The 20,833-nt window shown below is 53.1% G+C and overlaps 2 protein-coding genes across 5 annotated transcripts in view; both read right to left on the reverse strand.

Moving 5' to 3' along the window:
• OTUD5 (OTU deubiquitinase 5) overlaps window positions 1–9,671 on the reverse strand; it is a 32,053-nt gene extending 22,382 nt beyond the window's left edge. For all 4 annotated transcript variants that reach the window (XM_069463097.1, XM_069463096.1, XM_069463095.1 and 1 more), the window contains exon 1: window positions 8,352–9,671. In XM_069463097.1, the coding sequence (XP_069319198.1) occupies window positions 8,352–8,945 (594 nt within the window). In that variant the 5' untranslated portion in view covers window positions 8,946–9,671. The remainder of the gene's footprint in view (window positions 1–8,351) is intronic.
• Window positions 9,672–12,218: 2,547 nt separating this feature from the next.
• KCND1 (potassium voltage-gated channel subfamily D member 1) lies at window positions 12,219–20,172 on the reverse strand. Its single transcript, XM_069462965.1, has 6 exons — window positions 17,487–20,172; window positions 15,587–15,749; window positions 15,400–15,483; window positions 15,215–15,313; window positions 14,693–14,943; window positions 12,219–13,650 (listed from the first exon to the last, which is right to left on the reverse strand). The coding sequence occupies exons 1-6, from the start codon at window positions 18,605–18,607 to the stop codon at window positions 13,425–13,427; spliced, it is 1,944 nt and encodes a 647-aa protein (XP_069319066.1). The 5' UTR covers window positions 18,608–20,172; the 3' UTR covers window positions 12,219–13,424.
• Between the last annotated feature and the right edge of the window lie 661 nt (window positions 20,173–20,833).

The raw sequence follows: 20,833 nt of genomic DNA on the forward strand, positions 1-20,833 counted from the left end.
CAAGAGCGAGACCCCACCTCTACTAAAAATAGAAAGAAATTATATGGACAGCTAAAAATATATATAGAAAAAATTAGCCGGGCATGGTGGCGCATGCCTGTAGTCCCAGCTACTCGGGAGGCTGAGGCAGGAGGATCGCTTGAGCTCAGGAGTTTGAGGTTGCTGTGAGCTAGGCTGACGCCACGGCACTCACTCTAGCCTGGGCAACAGAGTGAGACTCTGTCTCAAAAAAAAAAAAAAAAGAAGGGAACACAACAACCTCCTGCCCCCAGGTATGGAGGGGAGAAACAGAGTTTGAGAAAGGGAGATCAAAGAGGAGGAGAGGGGCTCTTACTTATTCACCCAACAAAGATTTACCAGGCAGCTATTGAGTCAGATCCTGGGCTAGGCAATAAGGACAGAGAAATGAATCATACTTGGTCTCTACCCTTGATAGGCTCACAAACTGCTAAGGGAAGGGGAGGGAAATAGGCAACAACCACACAGTGTGAGCAGGGCTGTGAAAGAGATGAACTTGTGGTATTGTGAAAAGAGGAAGGGACCTGACCCAGCCATTAAGGCTAGCACCTGAGAGGAGGGGCCATCTGAGCAAAGGATTAGATCACCAAGACCTCCAAAATGCTTGTTTAATTGGATAAGAAATGAAGTCACTTCTGCCACAAAGAACCAGGGATGCCTGGAGCCCAGCAATGAGTTCAGCAGAGCTGAAGTCCTGGGTAGGACTAGGCAGGCAAGCAGGGAAGAGCCAGGAAGAAAGATGAACTCATATTAGCTGAATACCTGCCCCATGCCAGGTACCACGTGTAATGGGTGACCTCATTTAATTGTACTTACCACAGTCCAGGTAGCAAGCAGCATTATCCTCATTTTATGAAGGCAGAAAAGAGCTGGGGTTTGGGTACCAACAAGGCCTACTGTAGAAGCAACATGGGAGACCCCATGTGCCACAGCATGGAGCTATACCTGGCAGCCTATCCTGGGAAAATTTTGGTTCGTCCCTAAGAAAGGAGGCCTGAGTAGACAGCAGGGTTTGGGTACTGGGACAGCCAGATTGACTTCTAGGTCTGGATCAAGAGGCCAGACCTCTAGCTACCCAATGGCTCTGATACCATCAGCCTGAAGAGCTTGGGCTCTGGCCCTTCTCTCTCCTCTTGGGGAGAAAACATTGTTTAGAACAGGCTGGTGAGAGTGGGGGGTGAGGGATAGCTCAGCCCTAGATAAGTTTATGTTACATCAATGCCCTGGCATGAAGAGGTCAAGTTCAGGCACTGAACCTTGCATAGCCTGTGGGAAAATCCCTCCACATCTTTGAGATTCCACAAAAGGACTGGGCAAAGCTCTCTGACACCAGAGTATCCCAGGAGCTGAGGCAAGACTCTACAACCTGCTGTTCTAAAGGCTCAAGTGGTAGAAGCAGGCTATGGAACCCAACTGACTTAGGTTCCAATCCAGCTCCACCAATTAGCCACGTGATGAACTGCTCTGAGACAGTTTTTCAATCTGTGAAATGAGGATACCAAGCCTCCCAATAATAGGGATACTGGGCAGACTCAAATATTACAAGACTTTGCCCAGTAAGAGGCCACTTAAGGAGTTCCCTTCCCCTCCCTGGAAGGGAAACAAGAATACCTCTGCAGTAGGCTGAATAATGGCCACCCAAAGATATCAGGTCCTAATCCCTGGAACTGTAAATGTTACCTTATAATGAAAAAGGGCATTTGCAGATATGATTAAGTTAAGGATCTGGAGATGGGGAGATTATCTTTGAGTAGCAGGTAGGACCTAAATGCAAACATGAGTGTCCTTATAAGACAGAGACTTGATTTGATAGGCAGAAGAAAACCACACATGCAGAGGAGAAGGCAATGTGAAGATGGAGGCAGAGACTGGAATGATGCAGCCACAAACCAAGGAATGCCAGCAGCTACCAGAAGTTACTAATAGAGAGGTTTGAATTCCTCTCTAGAGCCGTTGGAGGGAGTGTGGCCCTGCCGACACCTTGATTTTGGCCCAATGAATTGATTTTGGATTTCTGGCCTCCAGAACTGTGAGAGCATAAACTTCTGTTGTTTTAAACCACCCAGTCTGTGGTAATTAGTCACAGTGGCCACAGGAGACTAATACAACCCCCTTGGTAGCATTCCTTGGTGTCTGAGCTCTAGGGCCTCATGGCTGTGAGACAACATGGCATGGCTCCCATTCGGCAGGATCTAACTTCCTTACATCCTCCCAGGGAGAGGGTTAGAATTAAGGCAGCAGGAGCCTGGAATCCCCTCTCCTAGCCTAGGAAGCTGCTAACACTATGGATGAATGAGCTGCCGCTAAGGGAGGGATGGGGCAGGAGAAGATGGCAGTAGCAATGGCAGTTCATGGACAGATGTCTTCCCAGAGCCCATGGCCAAGAGGTGTTTAGTATTCTGAGCTTCACAGCTCTGTCACAGCAACCTTGGTGCCAAGACCACCCCGTCCCCCAAAACACTCAGTTAACACTGGCCTGGCTCCATGGGCAAAGCACAGTAAGAAACACAGAAAGACACACTACCGTCTAAGGACCAACACAAGCCCTCCAGGGCAGAAGAGTAAGGCCTCAATCTAATGCTGGATCACTGAGGGGAGGATTTAAAAACTCCCAAGAACCTATTATTCCGCAATAGAAAGGAATGAAGTACTGATACATACTACAACATGGATGAGCCTTGAACACATTATGCTTAATGAAAGAAGCCAAGTCACAAATAACTGCATATTTTATGATTCCATTTATATGAAACGTCCAGAATAGACAAATCAATCAAGGCAGAAAGTAGATTAGTGGTTGCCAGGGGCTGGAAAGGGATGAGGGGGGTTGGAGGATTACAGCTAAGGGGTGTAAGGTTTCTTTTTAAGGTGATGAAAATGGTCTAAAATTAACTGTAGTGATGGATGCATAATTCTGTGAATATACTAAAACCCACTGAATTGTACACTTTAAATCGCTGAATTGTACAGTAAATAAATTACATCTCAATAAAGCTGTTAAAAAAAAAAAGCACCCAAAGGCATATAGCACCAGCCAGGGAGAAGGAAGCTGAACACTGCTTGAAATATCCTAATGCATTCCCCAAAAGGTAACACTTCCCCAAAAGCCAAGGGGTCTCACTTAAAATTTTCATGAAGGGTGAAGTGAGTGGGGAGCAGGGAATTAAAGAAGCGATTACAACTTGCTCCAGAGCAGTAAGTCCAACCTCCCTCCCTCACCACTACCCATTTCATGGATGGAGAAACTAAGACCCAGAAAAGGAAACTGCCCGAAGACCACACAAAAGCTTAGTGCAGAAACAGACAGGACTCAAATCCCTGTTGCCCAGGCAGAGACCTCTTCCTGCTTCCTCACCAGTTAGCTACCCAATTCCAGCTGAGGTAAGAGCTCAAGGAATTGGCAGGTTCCTAGATGCCAAATGATGGGTCTTTGCTACCAAAGATGGATTACTGGGGGTGGACAAACGCTTCTGGGAAGAACCAAGGTGATCCTGGGACAAACTGCCCATCCTGATCAAGAGGAAGAACTAGCCAAGGTCCAAGGTGGACAAGATGGGATATTCACACACTCAATAACCCTGGGCATGGACAGACTTTTGCAAAAAAGGCAGCTGAAGGGGGAAGTAGTTTGCCTAAAGCCATAAAGCAGCCAAGCAGGAGACAGGGAGTTTGAACTCAAGTCCGCCCAGCTCCAAATCCCAAACTCTTCCCACACACAACTCGACCTCTCCACACTATCCGACAGGCCCCCTGACAAGAAGTCCCACCAAGCTTGTTCACCACATCACATCTGGCCAAAAAAACTGCTGTCCATCAACCCTGTGCCTCACAGCAAACAGGCCACTTGTCCTGCCCACTGAGCTTGGATGGCTGGGAGCGGACAGAGGGCAAGGGAAGAGAGGGGAGGAACCCAGTTCCTTCTCGAAAGATACCACCATTCTCTGTCACCTCCAGGTCCAGAGGGCTTTGGACTGAGTTACCTAAAATCCCAAGGCTAAATGACACCTCACCAGCACCTTTCCTGACCAGTGAGGAAACTGAGGCCCAGAGAGCACCAGCAGAATATATTCTGGTTCATCCAAAACCCTGGCAGACCCAGAGTTAGAACCCAGGCACCAACTACGGTACCATACCCAGCACCTCCACCACCTCAGCATGCACAGCCCCTTCTCGAAGAGCTCTGTGGGGGGGCCAGGTGTGGTGGCACATGACTGTAATCCTAGCACTCTGGGAGGCTGAGGTGGGAGGATCGCTTGAGGCCAGGAGTCTGAGACCAGCCTGAGCAAGAGCTGAGACCCCATCTCTACTAAAAATAGAAAACTTAGCCAAGTGTGGTGACACATGCCTGTAGTCCCAGCTACTTGGGAGGCTGAGGCAGGAGGATGAACCGAGCCCAGGAGTTTGAGGTTGCAGTGAGCCATCATGACGCCACTGCACTCTAGACAGAGCAATATAGCAAGACTCTCTCAAAAAAAGAAAAACCAACCAACCAACCAACCAAAAACCTCTGGGGGTCCCCAAGCTCAGGATGCTTACAAGCCAATGTTTTCTTATGGTAGACTCTCAGCAAGGCAGCCACAGCTGGAAAAGGAAACTCCTGACATCACCACCTTCCCAGCACCTGGACCCTAGAGTGCCAAAAAGACTCCTAAAGGTAGGAAGGGTACATTCAGAGAATTGGGACAAACAGGAAGCACAAGTAGTCAGAACTCAGATCAGATTTACCATCCAGACTTCCTCTCAACAATTCCCCTCTTCCTCAGGGATCCAACTGGCCTCCAGACTACAAACACCCCCAGTGACAGTTTAGAACCAAGACCGGGATGGCAGGAGAATTTCCCCTCTTCTCATCTGAAAAAGGTCCCAAGTTGGACCAGGTAAGGACAAGCGAAAAGGAGTGTCTTCTTCCTCCCTTTGTCCCAAGAAGTGGGAGGACCGAAAGCCTCTCCTCTGTCATTGGGAAGGGCAGGTTTCACGAGCCTACATAGCTTTACTTCCACATTCCGATGGGGACAAGTATAAGGGAGGGGCTGAAAGGGGGTGTTTTTTTTGAGTATATGGCAGCACAGGACCTTCTTCCTTTCTATCCCTGGGATCAGGGATATATAGCTCTCTATTTCTGTGGTGGAGGAAAGAGGCTTTACCTCAACCACGGAGAGAAGAAACAACTCTTGGCCTGACCCTGTGAGTCCAGATGATTTATCCTGCCAGAAGTAATAATGGGTGGGAAGGGACCTAGAACAAGAGGCTCAAGACAAGGCCCTGGCCCCCGTGAAGTACAGAAAGATTTACCTAAGCCAAGGGGAAGGGGGATGTGGAGGAGAATTCCCCCAAACTGGGGATGTTCCAAACCCCTTCTCTGTCTCTGGGAAGAAATAAGCTTGTCAAAAGCAGTTCGGAACTTAAAATGTTTCCCTGGCCCTGCAGGTGGGAAGCAAGCATAGCATAACATACTTCCAGAACGGAGGTGCTGGACTCCATATCCCCAGGACGTGACAACCATCTCACAGAAAGTAGGAGGACCTTCTTGGCCCAGGCCATGGGGGGGGCTCAAGATAAGGAGTTCTTATAATCCTGAAGAGCACCCAGGTCCCTCTGTCCAATGGTGGAGGCTCTGGCCACACTGAGGATGTTCCTCTCCCTGATTCCAAAGGATTGCCTGGTATGGTGGGAGAAGAGCCTCATGCCCAAGAGAGAGTCCAGGCCCCAGTCCCTAAGGCACAGGAACTCTTGTCCCAGAGGGGAAGCTAAGGTCCTTGAGGCCCAGACTCTTCTTCAGAATCCTATCCTACTCACAGGCCCCAAGGTTCGTGGAAGTCTGAGGTCCAAGTCCCCTCCCAAGCTCCCCAGGCAGGAAATCTTAAGTCCCTAAAAGGCCCCTAAGACTGGGGTACATGTATATTGTCTGAGGTGAGGTGTCAGTACCCTCAGGAAGATTTAGGTGTCAGGGCCGGGCGCGGTGGCTCACGCCTGTAATCCTAGCTCTCTGGGAGGCCGAGGCGGGTGGATCGCTCGAGGTCAGGAGTTCGAGACCAGCCTGAGCAAGAGCGAGACCCCGTCTCTACTAAATATAGAAAGAAATTATATGGACAACTAAAATATATATATACAAAAAATTAGCCGGGCATGGTGGCGCATGCCTGTAGTCCCAGCTACTCGGGAGGCTGAGGCAGGAGGATCGCTTAAGCCCAGGAGTTTGAGGTTGCTGTGAGCTAGACTGACGCCACGGCACTCACTCTAGCCCGGGCAACAGAGCGAGACTCTGTCTCAAAAAAAAAAAAAAAAAAAAAAAAGAAGATTTAGGTGTCAGGTCCTCAAGTGGGGACCAGACCCTCACACACCTCAGGTAAAGTTCAAACCATTGGGGGGGCCAGGCGCAGTGGCTCACGCCTGTAATCCTAGCACTCTGGGAGGCCGGGGGGGGGGGGGGGGGGGGCGGATCATTTGAGCTCAGGAGTTTGAGACTAGCCTGAGCAAAAGCAAGACCCCATCTCTACTAAAAATAGAAAGAAATTAGCTGGACAACTAAAAATATATAGAAAAAATTAGCTGGGCATGGTGGCGCCTGCCTGTAGTCCCAGCTACTCAGGAGGCTGAGGCAGAAGGATCGCTTGAGCCCAGGAGTTTGAGGCTGCTGTGAGCTAGGCTGACGCCACGGCACTCTAGCCCGGGCAACAGAGCGAGACTCTGTCTCAAAAAAAAAAAAAACAAAAAACAAAACAACATTGCGGGGAGACTCAGGATCCTGCTCCTCAGGGACTCATATCCATGTCCCAACGGAAGGGACCCAGGGCTCAGTTCTGGTGGGGGAAGTCCTGTTCCTGAGAAGTGCTTCAAGTTCCTTGAGGAGGAAGCTCAGGCCTTATCTCTGGAGACAGTCACTGGTGTATATATGAGTCTCCTGTCCCTGGGAAAAACTCAAGTGTTCTTGGCAAAGTGGGTCTCAGGTCCTTGAAGTTAGGCTTAGATCCGTAGGGAGGCCTCAGACATCATCTCTGGGATCCCATGTCCCTTGAGAAATGGTCTCAGGCTCTTGTGTTCCCAAGGCAGGGGTCATATGCCCCTGATAAGAAACTCAGGCCCTTGGGGGTGGGGGAGGCTCTCACACCCCTGTTATAGAGGGAAAGACAGGATGTTATGTCCCTAACGACACAGCAGTATTTCAGAAAGGTTGCATATCCTTGAGGGGGTGGGGTTCTCAGACCCCCAAGAACACTCAGACACCAGTCCCTGAGGAAAAAGGTCTCCTAAAGACCTCACCTCGCCTGGGACCTCTGCAGGGGGATAGCAGGCCCCTGAAGAGGCCTCAGACCCAGGCTCTAAAAATCGCAGTCCATAAGCAGGAGGATCTCAAGCACCAGTAGCTGTGAGTCTCATTTTCTCACAGAAAGGCTCAGGTCTTTGGGGGAGGTGAGGGACTGAGGGCCCATCCTTCAGAAAAAGCTTACGATCCTGAAGAGAAGTTCAGACTCTTGCTCCAACGAGACAGTTCTCAGGCCACTGATGGGAAATGTAGACCCTTGTCACTCAGAAAGGGAATGAGTCTCATGTACCCAAGTAGAGTCTCTGGTCCCTGGGTGTTGGTTTTGACCCTTGTCCCCAGTGGGGAGGAAATCTTATCTCCCTGAAAGAAATTTTACATCCTTTGAGAAAAGCTCTGAAGATCCCTCCCTCTAAAGGGTGTGTGTTCTGTGTGTCCCCCTTGGTTCTAGAAGAGGAAGTCTCAGGCCCCTAAACGCAGGCTTAGGACCCTTGAGGTCTCAGGCCTCACTGTGGAGTGATCCTGTGCAGTGTTAAGTTACCCTGCGAAGGGGGTGGGTGCTGTCCTATATGCAGAATGTCTCAGACTCTTGAAATGGCTTAGGTTCCTTGTTGATGCTCAGACCTCATCTCTGAGGTCCCCTCCCCCTTACTTGAGTTTCCTGGAGGGGAATCTGACCCCTACCCCAGAGAAAAAGAGCTCTTAAGCCACTGAACACAGACCTAAATCTCTTGGAGAGAACTGAGACACCCTCTCAGGAGGGCTCAATCCTGTATGTGTCTCTTGGGGAATTGTCACCTATTGATCCTACATGAGATCCCAGAGCTTGAAATAAAGACCATAGGTCTCAAAAGAGGCCTCAGACCCCATCTTTAAGTTTGTCACCTTATCTAGGGCCTCTAACCCTAAGTCTTTGGAGAGCAGGCAAGAGAATGTTTATGCCTCTACCAACCAGAGAAGTATCAGGCCCCATGAGAAGGCCTAGGTCCCTTAGGGCGATCTCAACCAGCCTTCCTTGGGTCCCTTCTCAGTCTGGGGAGTCCCATTTGTCACAGCTGTCCACAACTCTTACCTGCTCGACAGTGGCAGGGTCCATGGCCTCGATGCGTGCTGCAGCCGCTTCATATTCGTCCTCGCTGTTGTAGCCCGCGCCAACCTCCTCGCGCTCGGGACTGCCCCCACCAACAGCGCCAACCCCGGTAGCTTGACGCCGCCGCTTGCTGTGCCCCGGCCCGGAACAGCAGCCACCCACGCCCACGGCGCCGCCCACGCCCACCACCACACCTGCCGCACCCACGCCCGCCGCTGCTGCACCTAGCGCGTCGCCGGGACCACCGCCGGGACCGCCAGGGCCCCCACAAGGAGGAGGAGAGGCCTGTTGTGGCCGGGGGCCCGCCACTGCGCCAGGAGGCACAGTCAATGCCCAGCGGTGGAGAGCGCCCGGCGGTCCCGGTAGCGGGCCCTGGGGCGGTGGCGAAGCCCGGGGACGGGCCCCCACAACGCCCGAGTCACGGTCACGGTCGCCACCGCCCACGCCCGTGCCACCGCCGCCCACGCCCACACCCCCGCCGCGGCGCGGCGCCGGGGGCAGTGGCCCAGGCGGCGGCGGCTCGTTGGCGGGGTCGGTGTCGGGAGGCGGCGGCTTCTTTTTGGGGAGAATAGTCATGGCGGTACCGCTGAGTGCCCCCCAGCAAACCCGGCGCGGAGCACGCCGGGAGAGAACCCGGATGAGGGGGCAAGTGTAGTGCGCGAAGCACGACGGGAACGCCTAGACCCGGATAAAGAGATCGAGGCACCGGTTCGATAACTGTCGGCGGTGGCGCGCTAGTCACGCCGGGAGGAGAACCCGGATGTCAAGTCCAAAACTTAGGCACCGCGGCGAGTTTGTCGTAGCCTTCTCTCCAAGTCCAGCAAGTTTATTGCTACGCTGGTTCCGGCCTTCTGCTTCAAAGGAAACAGAACCAAAACAAGCACCTCTCCGCCCCGCCCCCTCACAGGTTCTTGAACTACCGGGTGGGGCCCCGGGGCTCTGCGCAGGCGCGCCAGGGCACAGCCCGGCCTCTCGCTCGGAAGTACGTGGGCAAGATCGCCGCCGCCGCCACCACAACAATTGCGGTCACCAACCAATCGAAGCAGCTGCGTGGGTCCTCAACGACGCCCACGGACCAATCAGAGGCGAGTGCTCGCCCTCCCGTGCCCTCCGTCTCAGATTTCAGTCAAAGTCGGCACCCTAGTTCCCAGCCTTTCTTCTCTCCGGCCTCGGCCTGCTCTTTGCTTTTCTCCCCAGGCGCTGACTCGCAGGCGTGGGTACTGTGAAAGGACAGCGTTGTCTGCCCTGCGGTCGACAGTAAAAACGCTTCCCTCCAAGCTTCCAGCTTGAACGCAGTCAGCCGTACTGCCTGGAAAATATCAACACTCCCAGAGCATAGCGTTCCCCTATAACGTCAGTTCCGGTCCCACCCACCTGCAAATCCCCTTCCGGCAGAGGCGGGCACCGCTTCACCCTGGCAACAGGGTGACGTTCTGTGGTGATTGGCTGAAATACTCTGTCACTCACATCAGACAGACCAACCCTGGGGCAGACACACAGCGTGGAGACAGTGGGTGTTTGGAAAACAGACACGCCTTCTCTGGCACCGCCGCACTCTCGCCCTCGCGTTGACCTCCCCGCTCCTGTGGCTAGTGCGCAGGCGCGGCACTGCCTTTTCCTAAAACTGAGTTTGTTTGGGTCCAGCGAATGTTTATGAACAGGCTCCGTCACCAGCCAGCATGTCGCAATGGGGTTGGTAAAATCCTGGCTATTGAGTGGCTGGAGAGCTATAAATTAATCGTAGCTCTTCCCTTCCTGAGTGATCTTTGGCAAGTCATTTAACACCTACCCCATCCTCAGTTTCTCCTTCTCTGTTAAATGGCAATGATAATTCCAATTTGAGAATCAGAGATTAATGCTTGTAAAGCGCATGGTGGTGTGCCCAGCACATAGTAAGGGCTCAATAAATTAGCCTGCATGGTGGTGCAATGGAAGGATCCCAGTGTTTGGAGTCAGGAGGACCTCAGTTCCAGGTACAAATGGACCATCACAAACTGTATGACCTTGAGCAAGTCATTATCTCTTCTGAGATTACCCATGTGTAAAATGGGAACGATAGTGCCTGCCCAGACTACCTCAGGGAATAATTCTGGGGTTCAGATGCTCTCATGAACCAAGAAGGTGTTGTGAGAGGTGAGTGCTTGCTGCCAGTCTTAGGAGCCAAGCCATACAACAGGTTGGGAGACCATCGCAATGTTTTTCTGAGTACCATCTCACCTCCCTTCAGATGCTGACCCTTGCCTGAAAGGTGTGAGTAATATATAGACTCTAGTGGTGTTTTCTGCTCATGAGACTTAATGGGAGGAGGGGACTCACATTTACTGGGCCTGTTGTGTTCAGGGCTCTGTGACAAATGCCTATGCACATTATCACATTGAATAACCTCATGATTGTCTCATTCCAAACCCATATATCTCACTCTCTAATGGATATTTTTGTCCAGCACTACACATCTAAAACTAAACTCATAATAATTGTGGCTGACCTTCATCAAGTACTTACTATGTACCTGGCACTGGGCACTAACAGCTTCAATGTTCCCTTGGACAGTGACTAGCACCTCCAGCCATTGCCCAAGCCAGAAAGCTGAGTCAACCTTGACTGCTCCCTCTTCCTCAACACCCACATGCCTGTCAATCCCAAGTCCTGTCAATTCTACCTCCCAAATCTCTTAACGCTCCAATTCTACTGCCACTACTCTGGTCCAAGCCGCCATCAGCTATCTACCAACTGGACTACCACAAAAGCCTCCTCAGTGTTCTTCCTCCTTCCAGGACTGTTTCTCTATAATACACACTCCACAGCCAGAATGATTCTTCTGAACCTCATCATGACTTTCCTGTTTATAAGCCTTTAGAGGTCTCCGGTGTCCTTAGGATGAAGGCCAAAATCCTTGTCATATCTTCCAGGGCCTTCTGTGATCTGGCCTACCTCTCCATCCTTCCTCTCCTCACAGCCTCACACTCTCCTCCCTAGCTGGACTGAACTACTTTCAGTTCCCCAAAGGCCCTGAGCTCGCCCTCTAACCTCCAGGACACTGTGCTCTGCCTAGAACATTTGCATCCTTTCATCTTTTGCCTGGCTAACTCCAACTCATTCCTTGTGTCTTGGCCAGGTTAGGTTCTCCTGCCTTTTACATGCTTTTATAATCCATAATAGTTCTACCACACTATGTCGTAATTACTTAATTGTCTGCCTTCCATGCTCAACTCTATACATCCTCAGGGCTGGCACATGATGGGCAGTTATTAATAATATTTGGTGACTAAATGAATTGTTATCTCTATTTCACAGACTAGCAACCTGAGGCAAGAGAAGGTAAGTGATTCTCTCATCCAAAGAATCCAGGTTGATCTGAATCCAAGGTCTGTCTTCTCGATGCTCTACAGCTACACACTAGCCTAGTGTTGCCAGTAGCCCAGAAGAGAGAATGTAGGGGATGTCCACAAGGAACGGGAATTGACCAAACTGAGAGATGCTTTTATTATGGTTAAATTCAAAGTTGTTTGCTGTCAGCAAGCCTGGGTTTAAGTCTCCTCTAAACTACATGCTGCTCTGGGTCTTGGTTTCCCTATCTGTGAATCAGGAGGCTGGAGTAGATGATGTCCAAGGGGAATGTCTCAGGAACCCCTAATCTGCCTCACTCGCTGTAGATTTGACTCAAGCCACCCTCTTTCATTTCTCCTAGATTCCCATCTTCCAGAATACATCACCAGCCATCCACCTCCCATACCTTTACCCACACCAGCCCTTCACCTAGTTGAAAGGAATTGAAATCAGCGTGATTTCACCACCACCACCCCAGCCCAACCCAGCCCCCAAACCCACAGACCCAGGAGGTGTTCAGTCTCATCTCTCCTCTCAGGTTTTATTGACTGACGGAAACTACATCTTTGTCAGTCACCAGCTCCATGGGGACAGTGCTGGGGACAGGGAACCTGAGATGATGCAGATTTCAGCCTGAGAGCAGAGTTCTGGAAGGTGACCCAAGAGGAAGAAGAGAGAGGAATATGTGAAAAGGAGTTGTGGGGGAGGAGAAGGAGATCAAGAAGTTCCTCCTGTCTGCTACAACTCCAAGAGTTCAGGAACAATCCAGGCCTCAGCCCCTGACACTTCTGGACTCCTTCCCAAGAACACGGAATCAGCCCATGATCTCCAAACACAGCCCAGCTCTTGCTGGCTACCAGGTTCTTATCTCAGCCAGTCCAGACTCCAGCCCAACCCAGGAAGGAAGCAAACCAGAGAAGAGAGAAGGAGAAGTAGTTAGAGGTGGCCCCTCTGATTAGGGCAGATATAAATGCTGCAGCAGACTGGTCAGAGGCTTTGCATAATGTCACGGCAGCAGCTGCTATTGCTAGAGTTTGCTGGGGGCCCAGCGGAGAACAGGCTTGCGGGGCCCCATTTCCAGCAGCCAGGGAAGGGTGTGGTGGAGTTTGTGCTATCTGTGTGTGTTGGGAGAGGCAGCCTGACCCTTTAGCCAGGGCCTGGGGGTGGCAGGCCACTGTTGCGGCACAGCCCATGAAGCCTGTGGTTGCATTCCAAGCTTCAGAATCTGGGAATTGTTGGGCCAGGCAGAGGGCAGGGACCTCTCCTAGAGAACAGATCAGAGGTGAGAGTTCTCTTTGCTGAACCTCCAAACCTCCCTCCACAGCCCAGCCAGAGAGAAGAGGAAGTCTCAACTCTCCTTCTCAGGCCAGAGCTCAGATGTCAGGTAGGCACTTTACCTATCTCTCAGGCCCCAGGGGAGGAGCATGCAGGAGGCCAGCTCGGGGAGCGGGGCCAGTCCCACCCAATGTGTTGGGGCAAGGAGGCCAGGGGCCTGTGGAAGCCTAGTGCTTCAGCTCCCACCAGGAGAACTGTCTGGGGTGGGGGGAAGTTTCCCATTCCCTGGCTACTTCCCCACCATGTAGGCCATTCCATGAAACTCCATTGCATAGTTCTCGGTAGGGGGCAGAAGGGATCCCCAGGCCTGCCCCTCTCTGCCTCCCCAAAATATGGCTTTGGAAAGGAGTCCCCAAAAATGAAGAGGGCCCTCTGAATAGGGCGGCCCGCCCCTCACAGCGAAGAGATCTTGACAGTCTCAGGAAGGAGGCAGGGGGTACCCAGGCTGGAGTTCCTGAGGGTGCTGCTGGCCCTGCCGCCGCCACCAGGGGAGGAAGGTTGGCTCTCATCTGGCGTGTTGGCAGGAGGGGTCGGGATACTGATAATGGCAGCCACGAAGTCCCGGCTGTCGCAGTTCAGGTCAAGGCTGTCATGGGGCTTGGCATTGAGGCTTGAGCGGCTGTGCACAAGGGTGGGGAAGATGGAAGGCTCTTAAAAAGTCATCTTAATACTTTCCACAGCAATCATGGAATTTATTGAGTGCCTACTGGGTCCCTGGTACTATGCTAAGTGCTTTGCCTATATCCTCAATTATGGCAGTAGAGAGTGAGGGCTCTGGAGTCAGACAGTCCTGGGTTCAAATCCTAGTCTCACTTTAACCACTCTAAACCTCTTTTCTCTCATCTGTAGCATAGAAATAACACTATTTCAACCTCATGGGGTTATTGTGGAGATTCAATGAGATAATAAATGATACACAGTGCTCAGAGCAGTTCCTGGAACATAATGAGCACATACACAAATGTTATCTCGCATGGTTACTCCTAACAATGCCGAAGTCCTTATAAGAGTCTACAGTAGGATCTACACGCTCGGATCGTCAGGTCCTCATTTCTTTCAGCCTTTACTTCCTGTGGCTCCCCCCTGGCTCATTCCACCCACGCACAGTAGCTCACTTGCTGCGGCTCCAATGCGCACACCCACATCTGCCCCAAGGCCTTTGCACAGGCTGTTCTTTCTGCCTAGAACATTTTTCCTCTAGTTATCTGCCTGGCCTACTCCTTCACCTCCTTCAGGTCTTGGCTTAATTGTCACCTCAGTAAAGCCTTCCCTGACCACACTATTGAAACTGCATCACCTCCTGCTGTATGCTCCCTGATTTATTTTTCTCCTTGGCGCTCACAACTGTTTGACACACTACATAATCTGTGCATTTGTTTATTAACTGTTTTATCCCACTGGATTTCTCTCTGTTCTATTCACTGCTACCTCCAAAGTGCCTAAAAGTGTGCCGGCCATACAGCAGGTGCTCAATAAATAAATACTTGGTGAAAGAATGAATGAAAAATGAGGAGTTCCAGACAAGATAAGCCCAAGCTGTCAGCATCGAGGCATTTGGGCTTGAGCTTGACTTGCTAGGCCTAAAATCTTGAAATCTCAGACCCACTTGTCTAAGCGCTGAGCTTCCCCAGATGTGGCCAGCAGGTGGGCGGGGTGCTTACCTCTGAGGGGCAGGGCTCCTCCGCAGCCCTGCTAGTGTGTCCAGCTCCTGCATGCTGCCACGGCTGACTGAGGCGGTGGAGTTGGCAAGGCGGATGGCACGGCGCTTGGCTCTGCGAGGGCAGCAAGAAGATAGCAGGCTGCTGGGCCCCACTGGCTGGGAGGACACGGAGGTGCTGCGGCTGGTGCGGCCTCCTAGCGAGACAGCTCCCAAGGCTTCACTGAAGGTTAGCTCATCTGTGAACTCATGGCACTGTGGGCAGAAAGGAGGCAGGGTCACAAGTCACACATGGGCACTGATCCCACCCTTAGGCCTTTGCTCTGGCTGTCCCCTCCTTTCTGGAAGTTGCTCCCTCTCCCCTCCCCTTGCCCATCCTTCAAGGCTCAGCTCTGTTGTAGCCTCTTCCAGGAAGCTCTGTGTGATTTCCACACTTAGTGATGAGCCTCCCATCCGAGGGAGGGAGCTGGCTTGGCAGCAGAGAAACCCCCTCCATTCTGACATGCCACCTCTCATCAGGCCTCACCGTCGTCTTCTCCAGACAATGCAGCAAGTGGTGATGTTGGTGCTCGAAAGCAGAACGGTTCCTGACACACAGCGCCTGTTCCTCTCCACTGCCACTGTCCTGCAGTGGACAGAGCAGAGAGATAAGGGCAGTACCCTCCTCCCCTGTCACCACTCACCCCCAACCCCAATCTGGGCCCTACCCACCTCAAGGCCCCCATTCTGCTTGTACTGCAGGAAGGCATTGGTGGTACCACTCTTTGCCAACCGAATCCTTGCCAAGCGCACCTTCTACAGAGAGAGGAGGAGATAATGGGTCAGGTGGGTAAAGCCCAAAAGTAGACTGGCTTGGAGTGTGGGGAATAGGAGGTGCTCAGATGGAAGGTGCAGTTACCTGCTGTGCTCGGCGCTTGTCAGCCCGCTGGTTCTGGTGGTAGATGCGGCTAAAGTTGGACACAATGACTGGCACAGGCAGGGCAATGACCAAGACGCCACTGAGTGAGCAGATGGACCCAAAAATCTTGCCAGCAATGGTGCTGGGCACCATGTCTCCGTAGCTGGAGCAGGGGGAGGTAGGCCCAGGTCAGGAAAAGTGCCCACCCACCTCTCAGTCCCCCTCTCCATCCCATCTAACCCCGACTTGCTCTGCAACCCTGGCCACGCACTGTGACTCTCTGAACCTCAGTTTCTTGGTCTGCAAAATGTGGGGAATGACCTCTCTGGCCACCAGTTTGGGTCAGATGAGAAACAGGCCTGGCCCTCAGCCCCTACCATCTGCTGCCCCTATCCGAGCTGTGTACTGGGCTTCTGAGTCAGCTGGAAATCTATTAATACCAAGCAGAGGGGAGAATGAGGAAATCACAGGCAGTAAACACAGCCTCCTGCTGGGAGAGTCCTACTGCCACAGGCCAGTGAGGGGCTTCGAGTCCTAGGAGGAGTGTTCAGTTGGTTTTGCCTGTCTTTGTCTTACCTTCTTTAGGTAGGACCCTTTCTCATTCCCCGAGAGGAAGCCTTGAAAACTGTCTTCTTATAACAAAATAGGGGGGAGCCTTGAACCCCCCCGGCCTCTCTCCATGCCGCCGCCCTCCCATAGAGATGGAGCAGAGCCAGCCTTACTAGCTTGTTTCACAGAGGGGGGAACCGAAGCTCAGCGAGGTTCTGTAACTGACTTGCCCAAGATCACACTGCACACTTTTGTTCTAACCACAGTACCAATCAGAACTCCTCCACAGAAATGCAGCCTCTGCAGTTTTCAACCTCTAGGCCTTTGCTCAGGCTGTGCCCTAGGATGGCTCTTGCTTATTTCTGTATTTTGACTCATTTTAAGCATTCAGGACTCTGCTCAAAAGTCTCTCCGACTTGGCCATTTCTGGCTCTGTGATGTGTCATCTCAGACCATGTCCTCGACTATGAGACATGGGCAGCCATCCACCCTCACAGGGTTGTTGTGAGGACCGAATAGAGTAAAAAGCATCAAAATACTCAGTTCCAGCCCATTGTCAGGACTTGATATTTATTTGTCGGTCTGATCCTGAGCCTCCAACCAGAAATAATTTCTACTCCTTAGAAACCCCAAGTCAATTTTTTGTACCTTTATTAAGGTACTGAGCAAGCCCAATTCATCAGTCATTCACTCATCAGATACTGAACACCAACTGTATACCTAATCCAGGTGATGGAAACTTAGACAAGGACCACAGAATCTGCCCTAGACAATATCTTTGGGGATGTCACAAGTTGATACTTTTAGCCCAACTCTATTTACTCTCAGGGATTAGAAGTAAAAACATAATGATGAAAATATCTTGTTCTGGGAAATAGTGAGGAATCACAAAGCCACACAGGTAGTGCCCCACACAACAGACAATTCTAGAACATTGGGAGACGTGTGTCTTCAAAATGGAAAACGGGGTGATAGAAAGTCAGTGCCTATATTCTGCACCAGAAACATTCAGAGAACTTTTACAACTGTGATGTCATTGAATTGTCTCTAAATGATGAAGGGATCATCATTTCCCATTTTACAGAGGGAGAAACTGAGGTCCCGAGAAAACAACATCAACAGAAAGAAAGCAGCTTAAGATGATCCTTGAACCCAAGTCTCCTGACCTAGAAAATCAAGGCACTATCAGAGCTAGGAGGGATTTGAAGATTAAGTCCAACTCCCTCAATTTTTACAGATGAGCAAACTGAAGCACAAAACGAAAGATCATTCATCTAACCTTCCTAATTTCAGGGAAAGGGTGAGTGTAATCAATTGATCAGGCAGCCCCCAACACAGGGTCTGCACTCACCCAAGTGTGGTCATGGTGACAATGGTATACCAGAAGGCTGCAGGGATGCTGGTAAAGTTGGTCTTGTTTGTGCCCTTCTCTGCATAGAACATGACAGTGGCGAAGATGATGATGGCCATGGTGAGGGAAAACAGGAGAAAGCCCAGCTCAGAGGCACAGCTCTTGAGTGTGTAGCCCAGAATCCTCAAGCCTTGTGAGTGTCTGGAGAACTTGAAGATGCGGAACACCCGGAACACACGCAGGGTGACAAAGGCGCCTGAGACATCCTCGTTCTTGGGCACGAAAAGCCCAATGTAGTAGGGCAGGATGGCCACCACGTCGATGAGGCTCATGACACTCCGCAGGAAGCGGCAACGGCTGGGGGCGGCAAAGAGCCGCAGGAGGTATTCACCTGTGAATATGAGCACACAGGCCGTGTCCATGCAGAAAAAGGCCATTGGGAAGCGTTCGCCACAGGGCTGTTCCCTTGGGGGCCGGCGTGCCGAGCCGCGGCATGGGATGGTCTCCACCACGTTGGCGACAACCGACACGGCGATGAAAAAGCCGGTTACGTAGTAGAAAACGAGGGCCGCAGTGCTTGTGTGCGGATTCTCGAAGGCCCGCCAGAGCCGCTGGCGCAGGGAGCTGCCCGCTGGCAGGGCTGGGCCGTCCCCGGCCTGCTCGGCCTCCTCGTCCTCCGCCAGGCGCTCGGCGTTTTCCTTCTTGCGGTCCCGGTACTCTTCAAGGCAGCAGTCGCCGACGAGCTCCGGGACCAGGCCATAGAAGGCCAGCTCCTCGTCGAAGGCCTGGATGCACTCCTGCCGCGGGCAGTGCAGCCGGCCTGTGCGGTAGAAGTTCAGCACGTGCCGAAACATGTCCGGGTCGCGGTCAAAAAAGTACTCGCCCGAGTCGGCGTCGTAGAAGAACTCCTTCTCCGAGCTGCCCAGCAGGGTGTCTGGGTAGCGGTCCAGTGTGTTCTTCCAGGTCTCAAAGCGCCGTCCGCTCACGTTCACCACCAGAACCTCATCCCCGCGAGACGCCTTCACCCCCGGCGCAGGGGGCAGGGGCTGCTGGGCCAGGGGCAGCCAGCCCACCGCCGCCGCCCGCGCGAAAGGCAGCCACGTGGCCACGCCTGCCGCCATCCTGCCGCTCCCCAGGCCCACGGAGACTTGGGGGGGGGGTGTGGCGTTTAGGAGAATGTGGCTGTCTCCAGGATGGTGGGGGCTTGGAGAGGCCCTGGGCCACCCGGACAAGGAAACTGGGGGTGTCTAGAGAGGCCAAGAGGAACCAGGAGGAGGAACTAGAGAGAGGGGCAGGGGCTTGGGAGGCATTTACAGGGTCTAGGAGGGGCCTGGGCAAGAGGGGCTGAGAAGGGGTGAGGGGACATGGAGAGAAGCAGAAAAGGGGGGTCCAGAAAGGCCAAGAAAGATATGAGGGAACGTTTAGAGAGACTGAGATGATTGTAGAGGAGTGAACATGTGCCTGAGAGATGCCTGGGGGTGTCTAGAGGGGCCAAGAAACCCGTGGGGAGTTGTCCATGGTGTCTAGTCCCAGGGAGGGAAGAAGGGCCTGGAACCCCTTAGCAGGGTTGGAGAGTTGGAGATTGGGGCATCCACAGGGGTAGAAATGGGACAAGAGGTGCTTGAAAGAGGCTGACAGTGTCTGGAAGGGGGGTAGTCTAGAGGGGCCGAGACAGGTGAGGAGGGTTGTCCACACCCTCAAGACTTCGGGGGGAAAGATATAGGGGTTGGAGGTCCCTCATGGATCTGGAAAAGGGGCTGGTGCATCTCGAGGGGTGGCTGTAGAACCAGGAGGTTGTAAAGAGGCTGAAAGGTGTCTGGGGAGTGCCTAGAGCTGCCAAGAATAGCCTGGGGGGGGGTTGTCTACACTCTACAGGAGTTCTGGGGAAGGAAGGAGAGGAGGGGCCTCCTGGTGGGGCTGGGGAGGGGAGTGGGGAATCTAGAGGGGTACATGTGGGGCTGGGTTATTTTTTAAGAGGCTGAGAGTTATCCAGGGAAGGAGGGTATCTAGAGGGGCTAAGAAACCTGGTCCACACCCTCAGGAGTTCTGCAGAGATGAAAAAGGGGCCTTAGGGGCTGGGACTCAATTGGAATGAAATTGGGCACAGCCCCAGAGCACTCAGGGGACCTGAAAAGACTAAGAGGAAGGGGGTTCCCCCCAAATGGGCTGGAGAGGGGGGTGGGGTGTTGAAAGAGAGTTGGGTGTGTCTCCAGGGAGGGGGGCTGCTGAGCTTTGCAGGAGGCTGGCAGGGAGGCCGGGAGAAGGCTGGGTCCCACTGTTGGGGGCAGGTCTGGGGAAACCACACCCCGAGGGGCTGGCGGTGTGTGCTGGGCAGCGGCAGTGGCAGCAGCGGCAGCAGGAGGAGGAGGAAGAGGAGAAGCGGCCACAGCCAGGCTTGGAGAGGAGGCAGCATGGGCAGGGGGAGGGGGCTGGGTCCCTGGAAGGAGGCTCTGGAAGGGCAAGGTCCAGTGGGACCCCTGGGGACTATCCCAGGATGGGCTAGGGCATGGGGGCTGGACCAGGGAAGGACAAGGACAGTGCTGTTGGTGGCCCCCTCCCCCTCCCCATAGGGCTGTCCTCACCTGTGTCCCCGCTGCAGCAGCAGCAACAGCGGTGGGGCTGGGGGTACCAAACACCGGAGCTCCTGGCCCCCTCTGCAGAGCTGCCTGAGTTCTCCTCCTCCTCTGGCTCTCTCTCCCCGCCCCTCCGAGCTTGCCGGGAGATGGAGAGAGAGGCAGGGAGGGGCCTCGTGGCTCCCTGAGCCCCCTCCCCTAGGACAGCCTGAGAGGGACCCTGGGGAGACTCCGCCTCCTACAAAGCTGGTTGGGCCTCAGTCGCGTCATCTGGAAAATGGGGGTGGCAGGGAACTTTGCCAATTCTCCCCACCTCCTTCCTGGACTCCCCCCTCTTCCTGCCCTGCTCCTACCCCCTCTGCCCCCAGAGGCCCCCACCCCCACCCGCCTGAATCAGCAGCACTTAGCAGATCCGATCGATGGGGAGGCGTCTGTTAATGGCCCCAGAGTGGAGTGCCACGGAGAATGATGCAGCGCTGTCCCCTCCCTGCCCCCCTGACTGTGGAAAGGCAGGAGAAGCAGGGGTGGGGGGTAACTGGTGGGGAGTGTTTCTCTGGGTGGCCAGGTCTCCAAAGCTGCCCCTGGGTGGGGGAGCACAGCCTGGGTTAGAGCCCCAGCTCTAACCAAGACTTCTGCTGTGGGACCAGAGCATACATCTTCTTGTTTTGGGATGTGAAATGAGGGGTTGGTGAGTGCAGAGGGGGACAGTCCAGGTCCCACCCCCTTATAAGTTCTCTTCCAGGCAGGCCCCACTCTGAGGGGACAGTCTCCCTC

The sequence above is a fragment of the Eulemur rufifrons genome, chromosome 30 (genome assembly GCF_041146395.1).
Source record: "Eulemur rufifrons isolate Redbay chromosome 30, OSU_ERuf_1, whole genome shotgun sequence".
NCBI classification, from domain to species: Eukaryota; Metazoa; Chordata; class Mammalia; order Primates; family Lemuridae; genus Eulemur; species Eulemur rufifrons.

Excerpts from the sequence above, each read along its gene's own strand:
- KCND1 (XM_069462965.1), bottom strand. The coding sequence starts at position 18,607 with ATGGCGGCAGGCGTGGCCACGTGGCTGCCTTTCGCGCGGGCGGCGGCG. Across the intron at positions 15,314-15,399 it reads AGCAGAATGGGGGCCTTGAG|GACAGTGGCAGTGGAGAGGA; the intron begins GTGGGTAGGGCC and ends TGTCCACTGCAG. Across the intron at positions 13,651-14,692 it reads AGGAGCCCTGCCCCTCAGAG|CCGCTCAAGCCTCAATGCCA; the intron begins GTAAGCACCCCG and ends CCTTGTGCACAG.